The 12,920-nt window shown below is 42.0% G+C and overlaps 1 protein-coding gene across 1 annotated transcript in view; it reads left to right on the forward strand.

Moving 5' to 3' along the window:
- The first annotated feature begins 227 nt into the window (after positions 1 to 227).
- Positions 228 to 12,920, forward strand: part of ACADM (acyl-CoA dehydrogenase medium chain) — a 38,273-nt gene continuing 25,580 nt past the window's right edge. Inside the window, exons 1-6 of the mRNA XM_070405396.1 lie at positions 228 to 336; positions 4,801 to 4,888; positions 5,738 to 5,835; positions 7,389 to 7,458; positions 8,139 to 8,239; positions 8,844 to 8,924. Coding sequence (XP_070261497.1) covers positions 307 to 336; positions 4,801 to 4,888; positions 5,738 to 5,835; positions 7,389 to 7,458; positions 8,139 to 8,239; positions 8,844 to 8,924 — 468 coding nt within the window. The 5' untranslated portion in view covers positions 228 to 306. The remainder of the gene's footprint in view (positions 337 to 4,800; positions 4,889 to 5,737; positions 5,836 to 7,388; positions 7,459 to 8,138; positions 8,240 to 8,843; positions 8,925 to 12,920) is intronic.

Raw genomic sequence — 12,920 nt, forward strand, 5'->3', positions numbered from 1 at the left:
GGCAGCGAAGCCCTTTCGGGGACCAGCCCGCGGACCAGCGGGGCGTCAGACACCCTCCCAAAGTCGCGAGGACACCCAGGGAGCGAGCCCCGCCGAGCCGCCCGCGCAGTCCCTCCATCCTTGGCCCTCCGCGCCGCCGTCTTTGGCTGCCCCGCCCCTCGGGCCCCGCCCCCCCTCGGGCCCCGCCCTCCGTCGGTCTCGGGAGGGCGGGGCATCCGGGCCCCCGTCACTGGCGACCCCGGAGCCCGATTTAGTCTCGGCCGATCGCGCGGTGTGAAGGACCGAGCAGTAGTTCAGCGAGTCGCCATGGCAGCGATGTTGAGGCGCAGCGGCGGGGTGAGAGGGAGAGCAGGGCCGGATGGGGCTGCGGAGGCGGGGTGATTGGGGTGGTTGGGGGGTGGGCACCAGCGGGAGACAGGGGAGGGGAGGGAGGGGGGTCGGAAGCCGCGGTGAGGAAGGAGCCCATCCCGGGCCGGGATCCGGACCCTGGATCCCCCTTTCCCCCTTCCCTGCAGTCAGGCTCACCCCTGCTCTCACGATGGGACTGAATACGTCCCAGGTTTTGACCCTCCCCGTCCTCTCGGCAGCTGCCCGGTATGCAATGGCGTCCACCATTTAGAATGTCCTTTTTCTGTCTCTGCTCTTGAACCCTTCACCTGTTTTCCCCGGGCACCCCGCCATTGGCCGAAGTGGACCTGTCTGCCTTGGGCGGGCCTGTTTGTGCTGAACTGGCTTCGTATCTCTTCCATCTCGCAGCTCCCTGTCCCCAGCCCGCGAAGGGAATCTCATTCTGCAATTGATGTAGACGAGAAAATGCAGAATTCAGATAATTTTATCTCGAAGGCCTGCAAAGTCACGGGGAACGGGAAGTGGATACTTAATATGTTTAATGCGCTTTGGGGTTTGCAATGAGGAGGAACATGTTTCATTCGTTTAAAAAAAGTAAAAAGAGAAAACCTACTGCAGAATTCTTCTTGAAGTTTGTATATTCCAGTGTTGTGTTGCACAGATTCTCAACTGTCACTAGATGCATTTTGCTATCCTAAATATTATTGATATATTCACACAAGACTGCCATTAAAAGGTCACTTATGGCTGATTTAAGAAAGTTATGTTCCTGACCAAAGTAACAGTGTTAGAATTTAGAATAATCCTAATGGATTGTGCCTCCTTATTTGTCATTGCTGTGTAAGTTCATCACTTCTGAAGGCACAAATAGGGGGATTTTTAAAAATGATTTTTAGCTCTGACACCAGAAAAAAAAAGACAGATTTCTCAGTCTCTCTAAGGAAGGATATAGGGGGAAAAAAAATCCATCCAGAAAATTTCAGCCCCTGTATCCCTTTTTTGACATTCCTGTAATGCTAAGGCTCTTATATCCCTAAGAAATATACAGAAGTGTTTAATTTTAGTTGTGCCATTATTGCAGAGTTGACGCTTGATTAAAGTTGCTCTCTTTTAGAGATTTGGAATTCTATTGCTCGGGGCAGAGAACCCAATGTACTAAAACCATATGGCACTATGCTTCCAAGACATCATCCCATTTTAATCATCTCAACAAATGGTGATTCCTTTTCAAACTCCATTTTCCAGGTTTGAAAAGAAGTGACAAGAAGTTTGTAACCGATCCAAGGTCTCAAAAATTTTGTGGAATGTCAAACTCAAACTCAACTTGAGTTTAGCAGTTCTAAGTCCAAATAATATACTGTTCCTATATCTGGTATCTATTAAAACACATCACTAAATGATTAACATTAAATTATATAATTTACAGGTCAATGGGCATTGTTCCCTGGCTGCAACTACCTTTGTACTTTGTTTTATATAAAATGTATTTTTTTTAAATCATATTTTTTGTAAATTATTTTCAATCTAATATACCCTATTTAAAGTTTCTCAGAAAGCCACTATACATTTTTTTTTTTGTGAGGTCTAATTTTTGTATAGTGGTATCTGAGCACATTGTTATGCCCAGATTTCAGGATCCCCAAGAAACCACATCAGGGAGCCAGCCAGTCCGATGCAAAAGCATAGGAGTCTGTATTCGAGCTAGCTCGGCTCCCCCACCCTGCCGACGCAGCGACAGGAAGCAGAGAGAGAGAAAACTCTCTATGGAGACGGGTTTTATAGGGGGTTGGAGTAAGGGGAGGAGAAAGGACAGTGCTCTGCCGATTGGCCAGGTGCTGGCCAGGTGCAAGTCGGTGTCTTGTTCCTGGGTGTGGCTAGCAGAGTCTTAGACTTCCGGGAAGAAGCTCCTTGCCAAGCACGTGGCCAAGGTAAGATGGAGGGCGTAGCCCTTACCCTGGGGCAAGATGGAGGGCTTAGCCCTCGCCCTTTCACACATATTTAGAAGAGTCACGTTTTGGGGGTTGATTTTTGTGGGATGTTATTCTTCTTTATAGAACCTAATAACCAATTAGGAGACTTGAAACTGAAAGAGTGGTATAGCAAGGCGGTCAATGGCATGGGCTCTTAGTAAATGTTAGAGTTAGAATCTTGGTTCTACCAGCTAATAGCAGAGTGACTTTGGCCAATTTTACTTGACCTTCCTGAGCCTAAGTTTCTTCAAGTGCAAAATAGGAATCAATATAGTGCCTTATTCTTAGGCCTGACCTGGACAATCAGTGAATTAACATGAGGCATGTGGTTGTAAATGAGAATAGGTTTGGTCTGTTACCACTGGATAATGAGGACCAGAGAAACCGTGTTTCACTTCGAAAATAAAATTAAGCAAAATTACAAAGAAATGTGAATTTTCATACTTTATGTAATTTTTCAAAATTGTAGTATAAAGTATGTAATTTTGAAAGGGCTGTTTAAATTAAGATACTTGACGATCTGTATTGTCACTTTAAATGTAGGTGATTCTCTTTGTAAGTTAAAGTTGTAATCTACATAGTGGACAGTTTCTTTTTATAGATTTTGAACAACGTAAGTTCTTGATCTTTTAGTATATTATTCAGTTTGTCTCTTTTTTTCTTTGCCTAACTTACTAGAATTGCCTAGGGATAGTTCCATCAAAATTCTTTGAAATATAAATTGTGTACTTTTGGCCATCCTCAAACATTTACTCAGGAGTTAAGTGGTTTTCAATTTGATAATTTTAACAGATTCAAGTGATTACTTTTTTTAAAAACTGTCAATGAGTTTAAAATGGAACAGTAAGTATAGATGTGATTATATCTTTACTATATCTTTGAAGAAATATACATATAGAGGGTGGGACAAAACTAGGTTTACAGTTGTGAGTACTCGAAACAGTTTATTCTTATTATTTTTATCGAATTATTTTTCATATGGACAACTGTAAACCTACCTTTGCCTCACCCTGTGTGTTAAGACAAGTAGTATATTAATAGTCTAGAACAGAACTGGCAAGCTTAAAAAAAGTAAAGGAACAGGTAGTAAGCTTTGGCTTTTGTGCGGAGCCAGCTCAGCCAAGGGTTTGAAAGCCTGAGTGAGGGCAGCGAAGGATTAAAGAAATGACAGACAAAGAGAATAAGCTGGTTCTAGGTGGATCTTCCTGTGCGTGCCTGAGGTCACACAGAGAGATCCAGAGGCAAGCTGAGCCTTTATTTTATAGTCAGAGGTAAACAAGGTAGTGGTCACCATAGTTACAGTGTTCTTGTGAGTTTCACTTGTTTTGGCAGCACTTGCTACATCTCCCTCAGCCCATTAGCTTCCCAGATAAGATCTAGGGAGCTTCATAAGGTCAAGCCTAATTATGCTAAGAGGAGTGTGTCCTCTAAGTTGGGACTTGTTTGTGGCTTTGCCAACAGGTCAGTCGGAGGTTTAACGCTATAGCCGCATCCTACAGGCTTTGTGGATCATATAGTCCCTGTGGCAACTACACAACTTTGGTGTGGAAGCAGCAATTAACAATATGGTGTGGCTGTGTTCCAATAAAATGTAATTTACAAAATTGGTGGCTACCCCTGCCTTAGAACATTCTGAGAATACTTAAACAGCAGAAGATAAAGAACATGATTTTAGGCTATTTTGGTTTGTGAAATAGAGTGAGATATCTTAGAAAAAATATCCTTCAGGCGGAAGATTCCCAGAGGCATTTGTGGGAGGCTCACAGGGACAGTGTCAAAGTTGATGGACTGGCCCTGGATGGTTGCTCAGTGGTTAGAGCGTCGGTGGGGGTTTGATTCCCAGTCAAGGGCACTTACCTTGGTTGTGGGTTCACTCCCCACCTGGGAGGCAGCCAGTCCATGTGTCTCTGTCATCTCTCTCTCTCTCTCTCTCTCTTTCTCTCTCTCCCCCTTTCCTCCCTCCCTCTCCTTCTCTTTCTCCTCCCTCCCGTCTCCCTCATCCCTCCCTTTCACACCCTCTTAAAAATCAATGGAAAAAATATCCTCAGGTAAGGAATAAATTAATTAATTAATTAATTAGTGTACTGGGCAACTTTTGCACACAGTACAATACCATCCTATTGTTGCCAACACTTCTGCTCCTCAATCACAAGTGTCCTACAGCTTGTAGGTGAGATTTCCAGACTAGTGGTTCTAAGTTAGCTGCTACCCCTGACTATTATTTGCCTTGGAAATACTCCCACTTTAGCAATGTAAATACTACTGAATAGATCTATTTTCATTGCTTTAAAAAAAATTCCTTTTTGATATGTGTTCAAATATCTGATAATTGGCTTATTTACTATAGAAATCAAATTATAGTTAAAGGCACTCTGCTCTTGAGTGAGATCAAACAAGTTGTTGTACTCGTAATTGTCAGTACTCTCTTATTTGATTAATGTTTAATTTATCAAATTTATTTTAATAAAATTGTTCTTTACAGGCCCTGAGAAGTCTTTCTCGCTTTGACTGGAGATCACAACATACAAAAGCTGCTCTAAAACGTGAACAAGGATTTGGATTTAGTTTTGGTATATGTTTTGTTCTGTCTTTTGACTTTGAACTTAAATTATTATGTATATGCTGCTCTCTATGTATATATTTGTCTGAAATGTTGATTTAAAAATCTTAGTAATGTCTGTCAATGAACAGAATCAATCACCATCCACTGATTGTCCACAGTTAGTCACACCCGTTCTTGCTGACCTCGTTTTTTCTTTAGCATAATTACCCTACCCATAGAGCTGTTAGCAGCATACGTATTTTCCTGCTCTTCTTTCTAAGGATGTAGCACAAAATAAATAACAGCGTCATCCCCTACACCAAAGGGTGGCAGTTTCGATTCCGGTTCAGGGCACATGCCCAGGTTGCAGATTTTGACCACCTGTTGGCGGGGGTTGGGGTGGGGGGTGATGCAAGAGGCAGTCTATCAATGTCTCACGTGTCGATGTTTCTCTCCCTCTCTCTATAAAATCAATTTTTGAAATATTTACTAAATAAATAAATAAATAAAATGAAGATCCTGGGCAAAGCATTTGAAATAAAAATCCCTATCTTAAGCATCCTTTGCCTCCTAAAGTACTGCTTGTTTCAAATTATTTCCTTTCCTCTAGTTAAAAGACCCATTTTCTCAGTTCACTTGTTCTCAGGAAATATTTGTAAAAGCTAGAAATATTACCTATCTCCTTTGGCTTAGATTTCTTTATATTGCACAATGAAATCTTGATTAGTTACAAAGTTCCTTTGTGATCTTTTGACTTTCTGCTTAATCAAGGGTTAAAAATCTTCATTATATGCATAAATTTCTACATACTAATTCCATAGGGCTTTTTTACCTCAACTCGTTCTATTTTAATGTTTTCTAAATAACTTTCCCTTAGAGTTCACTGAACAGCAGAAAGAATTTCAAGCTACTGCTCGTAAATTTGCCAGGGAGGAAATAATCCCAGTTGCTGCAGAATATGATAGAACTGGCGAGGTAAGTATCTCTGTGTTTGTTTCTGTATATTGGGTAGAGCTCTGCATCTCCCCAGCATGGCAGAGTGGCCTAATGTAGTAGGTATCCTATTGGATACAGTGTCACAGTCTCCCTGTTCACCTGACCTGGGCACTGCAGGTGGCCCTCCACCCTCTGTTGTAGCTGAGCTTTGATTGCTATTGGCATGTCAGTGGAAAGGATTTACCCCCAGTCCGATTGGCTGCAAGGACTGGTTGTGACCTCAATGGAGGATCAGCTGTGTAGGACCCCATCCCACAGAGCAGGACTTATTTCAGCGGGGCTCTGGTGCCCACTGAGGCCACCCCTTGAGTGTGTCACTTATGGAGGTAGTTGGCTGGTGCTTTGATGTGGTCTGAAGCTGTCCACAAGATAAGCTGGCTCTGGGCTTCCCAGGAAGTGTAGGCTAAGGCCAGCCACCCCCACCCCCACCCCATGTTCCACCCAGCATGAGCAACAGAGTGATCTGCAGATGGCTGCTACTTGTGCTGGGCTTGGAGGGCCCCCAATGAGGCCAAGCTGCGAACCAGGCCTGATCCAAGGCCATCTGCCGTTAGTGCCCATCCTTAGGCACCTAGCAAAAGGAATAGGGCTTGCAGAGGGCAGATGCAGTTTGTTTGAGAGACTTTAGGAAAGTTTGAATCATGAACTGAAACAGGCCACTTGTATGGAAAAGCCACTGGAAACAGCTTGGGTAGGCCAGAAAGTAGGATGCGATGAAGTCTCGGGGTATCACCAGTGTGGGATGAACTGTGATATGATAGCCAGGTTAATGGAGACTCAGACATGGCACCTCCCTCTCGGTGCTGTGCGGGGAAGGGCTCAAAAAAGGAACAATGGACTCTGCCAGCACTTCTGTCTGGGAGAAAGCTGCCCCTCCAGCTCTTGCCCTTGTGTAAGACAATTCAGTTCCTCCCTGTGTGTCCCTGGTGCCTTTTGAGATGCTACCCAAGTGCTGGAGCTCAGAGTGAGTGAGTCCTAGTAAGTCTGTGTGCTGGCCCTTTAATAGGTACTACCTGGGACTCCAGCAACCCTCCGTCTCCCTCAGCACAATCCCTGCTGGTTTTTACAACGAGAAGTTATGGAGACTTCTGTTCCTGGCACTGGAACCGTGGGCTGGGTAGCCTGGTATGGGGCTGGGACCCCCTCACTCCTCTGGGGGCACCTTCATGGCTGAGATACCCCTTCCAATTTTTGTCTGCCACCCATGGGTGTGAAACCAGCCCATTTTCCATCTCTGCCTCTCCTACCAATCTTGATGTGGCTTCTTTAGTAAATCCCTAGTTGTAGGATTCCATTCTGCTAAATTTCAGGTGGTTCTGAATTATGGTTTTCTGTAGTTTAGCTGTAATTTTGATGTGATTGTAGGAGGGTGCAAATACCACATTTGCCTGCTCTGCCATGTTGACCAGAAGCCTCTATGCATTTTGAGGAGAGAAAAATCTTTTACATTTTTTACAAGACTATATAATCAAGTTATCTAGATTCTTAAATGTACATAGCTATTTTCTTTCATCTTTTTCCTTTTCTTTCAGTATCCTGTTCCCCTTATTAAAAGAGCCTGGGAACTTGGGTTAATGAATACACACATTCCAGAAAGTTGTGGTAAGCTTTCTTCACATTTTTAAATTCTAGAATGCATATAAGCAAGAAAAATTTTGAAACTCTGCTCAGTCATTCCTTTAAATATTTACTACCATTAAATGTTGACTTTCTACCCATGTCTCCCTGATCAGACTTCAGTACTGCCTGCTTCTAGAAGCCTTGTACTCAACACTTAGAGAGGCATTATTCCTTCTTTATAACAGGTTCCAACCTTAACTTGATCCTAAACGTTAGTAAATTTTTCCTCCAGAATTGGTCAATTTGTTGCATTTTAATTCTACCTTTGAGTTTACATTTTATTAAGAGGTTTTTGTTTTTTTCTGTGAGGTTTTCATTCCTTTCCTCAGATTTAAAGGATCAAAGTTTCAGCAGAGTGGAATCAAGTTTTTATAGAAGTTGAAACATGAAGACAAGTCCAGATTACAAATAGCAAGAGAATTTTTTTTTTTAAATTTTTAAAACTTACTTTAGAGAACTATAATTTGTTACTGTGCTAGCCTTAGCACATTTTTAGTTTCTTGGGTTATAGATACTATATTTGCAAATATGCTTTTAAAACCATTAAATGAACTATTTTAATTATTTCTGATTAGGTCATATTGGAAGTAATAATTCACCTTAATTTCAGCTGAGATGTACTACGTATTATAATGGGCTTTTAAAATATTTTGATACTGTAGGAGGTCTTGGACTTGGGACTTTTGATTCCTGTTTAATTACTGAAGAATTGGCTTATGGATGTACAGGAGTTCAGACTGCTATTGAAGCAAATTCTTTGGGGGTAAGTTACTTACAAAATTAATTGTGTAACTGAGCTGTTGTTAATGAGACAGTACTACTAGGTTAGGTGAGTTGGTAGAGCACAGTTTTCTTTTCAAAGGTACACAGCATTCTTCAGTGAAGCCTGTATTTCCGATTCCAAAAACTTACCATTCTGACCTTGTCTCCAGTACTTAGAGTCCTAACTATCCCTGTGGGGAAACTATACACTTTGGCTGCTGTTTCAGTGGCAATTCTTAGGTAAGGGCAAGGCCAAAATCCAGCATTCAGGAGAAGGATCTTGATGGCTTGCTGCCACTGCTCTCAATGCTACAATTTAGTGAGCAATTTTTAGGAGGCCTGATTATATATACCACATTATTTATCCTAAATTTAATTCTTTGTATATTATATATCAAGCCCTATATAACTTAATTTTATAAAAATACTTAGATTAACAGAGTTATTTTCTTATTTTAGCTTTCCAACTAGAAGGCAGAATAAAAGCCAGTTCTTTATACTTACCCATTGGGGGAAAATAGTTCTTTATTTTAATTGGTAATATCTCTGAATTTACATACGCAATAAAAATATCTTATTTCTTTAATGTCACTTTTCTTTGATAGCAAATGCCTGTTATTATTGCTGGAAATGAGCAACAACAAAAGAAGTATTTGGGGAGGATGACTGAAGAGCCATTAATGTGTGTGAGTATGTACAGCTGCTGCTGGATGTCACTTTTAAAGAAGGGAACAGGGTGCTGTTTCTCCTTTTTAATCTATATGTATACTTTGGGCTATAGCACATTAAGACAGAAATTACCAACATATTTAGGTATGATGTTATTTCTGGGATGCCAAGAAAGTGTCATAATAATTAATCTTGGTTATTTCCAGGTGGAAGATACCTACTTATGATAATATCTTAAGTGTCAGAAAAGTGTCATAATAATCCCCTAGCTTATTTCCACTAGAGAAATATCTACTCAATGGAGCACTCTGCAGTTCATGAACTGAGTGTCTGTATCACAAGTTCAGATTGAATGTATGACAGTAGTGTTTGAACTAGTAGTCTTTTGAACTAATTAATGTGAATGAAAAGATATAATTATTTGTTGAATGAGTAACTTGGAAATAATATTTATAGATTAGCTAGAGGCCTGGTGCACAAATTCATGCACCAGTGGGTCCCTCAGCGTGGCCTGCGGGATCGGGCCAAAACTGGCTCTCCAACATCCCCCAAAGGGTCCCGGATTGCGAGAGGGCACACCAAGGGACTCACCAGTGCACGATCGGGGCTGGGGAGGGATGTGGGAGGTCGGCCAGCCAGGGAAGGACTGCGGGAGGTTTCCAGGGCATGTCCAGCCCGTCTCGCTCAGTTCCGATGGGCCGGACCCCAGCAGCAAGCTAACCTACCAGTCAGAGCTTCTGCTCCCTGGTGGTCAGTGCATGTCATAGCGAGTAGTTGAGCAGCCATAGCATATCATTAGCATATTATGCTGTGATTGGTTGAATGGCCCACCAGACGACTGGACACTTAGCATATTAGGCTTTTATTAAATAGGACTAGAGGCCCGGTGCACGAAATTTGTGCATGGCCGAGGGTGGGGGCAGTCCCTCAGCCTGGCCTGCACCCTCTCCAATCCAGGACCTCTCATGGGGTGTCCGACTGCCAGTTTAGGCCTGATCCCATAGATTGGGCCTAAACTGGCAGTCGGACATGCCTTTCGCAATCTTGGACTGCTGGCTCCTAACCGCTCGCCTGTCTGCCTGCCTGATCGCCCTAACCACCTCTACCTCGGGCCTGTACCCAGGACCCAGGATTCCCTTCCTCTGGCCAGCCGCAGGCACCTGGGACTCAGGCCAGCTTCACCTGAGCTAGCCGCAGCTGCTGGTGCCCAGGAACAGGTGCGGGTGGCTTCTCCTTCTCCCGGGCCGCAGCCACAGCTGCTGGTGCCCGGGACCGTGGGCAGGCATCTTCTCCTTCTCCCGGGCTGCAGCCGCAGCCACTGGCACCTGGGACCATGGGCGGGCGACTGCCCTGGCCGGCTTTGTCAGGAAAGACATTCAGAAGGTTGTCTGGAAGATGTCCAGTCTAATTAGCATATTACCCTTTTATTAGTATAGTTTCCCTGAGAGCTACTCAACAATGTTTAAATTGGATATTTTTTAAAATCTCTTTTTATACATATATACACACACATACTGAGGTTCTATTATGAAAGTGTTCTAACTGAAGGATTTTTACTTTTTTATTATTAGTCAAATTTTAATCTAGGTTGTGATGTGATACTGAAATATAATAAATTGTTGCTAGACTTGAGCTAATTGTGAGAATTAATCTGAAAGAGTAGAATGTAATATTTGAAAATACATGTTTTTTATTAAGGCACCTGTATTTGGGGCAAACTGCTTATTATAGACATTATGCATATTCCCCAGTTAATTGCTAATTTTTTTCAACAAATGAGGGTTTATTAAAAGGCTAATTCTTAGTATTATCTAAGAATTGTGTGAAATATCTAGGGTCTTATTCTGTAAAATATAGACTATTAGAAAATGGCTAAAAGTTATACAATATTGATGCTTAGGAGAACCTGTCTTATTGCACTGATAAGAATATTTGTAATTAATCTTATTAGATATAAATAGGTATTTCTAGAATATTAGAATCTTTAAAAGTAGTTCAAGTATATAAAGCATTTTTTGGCAGTTTTATTAGATATTAATATCTTCAGTATATGTAAAAATAAATTCACTATAGTTCCTAAGCTACTCTAACTTATGAATTAATAAATGTTTAATGTACATTTCATACCTTCTAGTGCATTATAATAGCAATAGATCTACTCAAAATACAAAGCCAAGGGTAAAATGAAAATAGTAATTTATAATTATGTTAATTATATATTACTATTTTATATTAATTTTAAGTTTTGGTTAATTTACACTGAGATTCAGTTAATTGTTTAACTTCTAATAAATATTTATAAAATTATACTACATATTAGAGGCCCGGTGCACGAAATTCCTGCACTCAGGGGGTCCCTCAGCCTGGCCTGCGCCCTCTCACAGTCCAGGAGCCCTCAGGGGATGTCCAACTGCCTTATTGCTGCTTCGGAGGTGGGAGAGGCTCCTGCCAGCACCTCTGCACTCGCCAGCCATGAGCCTGGCTTCTGGCTAAGTGGTGCTCCTCCCGTGGAAGCACACTGACCACCAGGGGGCAGCTCCTGCATTAAGTGTCTGCCTCCTGGTGGTCAGTGCGCATCATAGCGACCAGTCATTCTGCCATTCGGTTGATTTGCATATTAACCTTTTATTATATAGGATAATGTGTTCTATTTAAACTTTTAAAAAATATTTTTAACTATCTATATATGTATTAAAGCCTAAGCAACCATTACAACGGAAAAACTGGAACAACCAGTCAACCAGTCACTGGGATGTACACTGACCACCAGGGGGCAGACGCTCATCACAGTGGGAGCACAACCAACCTCCCACAGCCCCTCCCCCCACTGGCCAACCTCCCGCATCACCTCCCCTCAGCTGGCCAGCCCCACCGATAGGCCTCGATCACTGGCCAGGCCAAGGGACCCCACCCATGCATGAATTCGTGCAGCGGGCCTCTAGTTTTAATTATAAAAAGAGTATAGAAGATTTAGAAAGGTATGAAGAACAAAAAACATCTATAATCCCTTAGAGATGAACTTAACTGTTATGACTGTTTTACTATATTCTCTATCAAATTTTTTTTAATTTTGTTTTATTGCTTAAAGTATTATAAAGAGTATTACATATGTCTCCTTTCCTCCCCCCCCCCCCTTGACATTCCCCTGGCCTCCTCTACCCCCCAGTGTCTTGTTTCCATTGGTTATGCTTATATGCATGCATACAAGTCCTTCGGTTGATCTCTTACCACCCCCCCAACTTTCCCCCTTCCCGCTGTAGTTTGACAGTCTGTTTGATGCTGCTCTGCCTCTGTATCTATTTTTGTTCATCTGTTTGTAATGGTCTTTATTATCCATGAATGAGTGAGATCATGTGGTATTTTTCCTTCATTGACTGGCTTATTTCACTTAGCATAATGCTCTCCAGTTCCATCCATGCTGTTGCAAATGGTAAGAGTTCCTTCTTTTTTACAGCAACATAGTATTCCATCATGTAGATGTACCACAGTTTTCTAATCCATTCATCTACTGATGGGCACTTAGGCTGTTTCCAGATCTTAGCTATGGTGAATTGTGCTCCTATGAACATAGGGGTGCATATGTCCTTTCTGATTGGTGTTTCTGTTTTCTTGGGATATATTCCTAAAAGTGGGATCACTGGGTCAAATGGGAGTTCCATTTTGAGTTTTTTGAGGAAACTCCATACTGTCTTCCATAGTGGCTGCACCACTCTGCATTCCCACCAGCAGTGCACGAGTGTTCCCTTTTCTCTGCATCCTCTCCAGCATTTATCATTTGTTGATTTGTTGATGATAGCCATTCTGACAGGTGTGGGATGATACCTCATTGTTGTTTTGATTTGCATCTCTCGGATGATTAGTGACTTTGAGCATGTGTTCATATGTCTCTTGGCTTTCTGAATGTCCTCTTTTGAAAAGTGTCTGTTTAGGTCCTTTGCCCATTTTTTGATTGGATTGTTTATCTTCCTTTTGTTAAGTTGTATGAGTTCCCTATAAATGTTGGAGATTAAACC

This window comes from Myotis yumanensis, unplaced genomic scaffold (assembly GCF_028538775.1).
Source record: "Myotis yumanensis isolate MYYU_CA2020_CCGP unplaced genomic scaffold, mMyoYum1.0.hap1 SCAF_2, whole genome shotgun sequence".
Lineage (NCBI taxonomy): Eukaryota > Metazoa > Chordata > Mammalia > Chiroptera > Vespertilionidae > Myotis > Myotis yumanensis.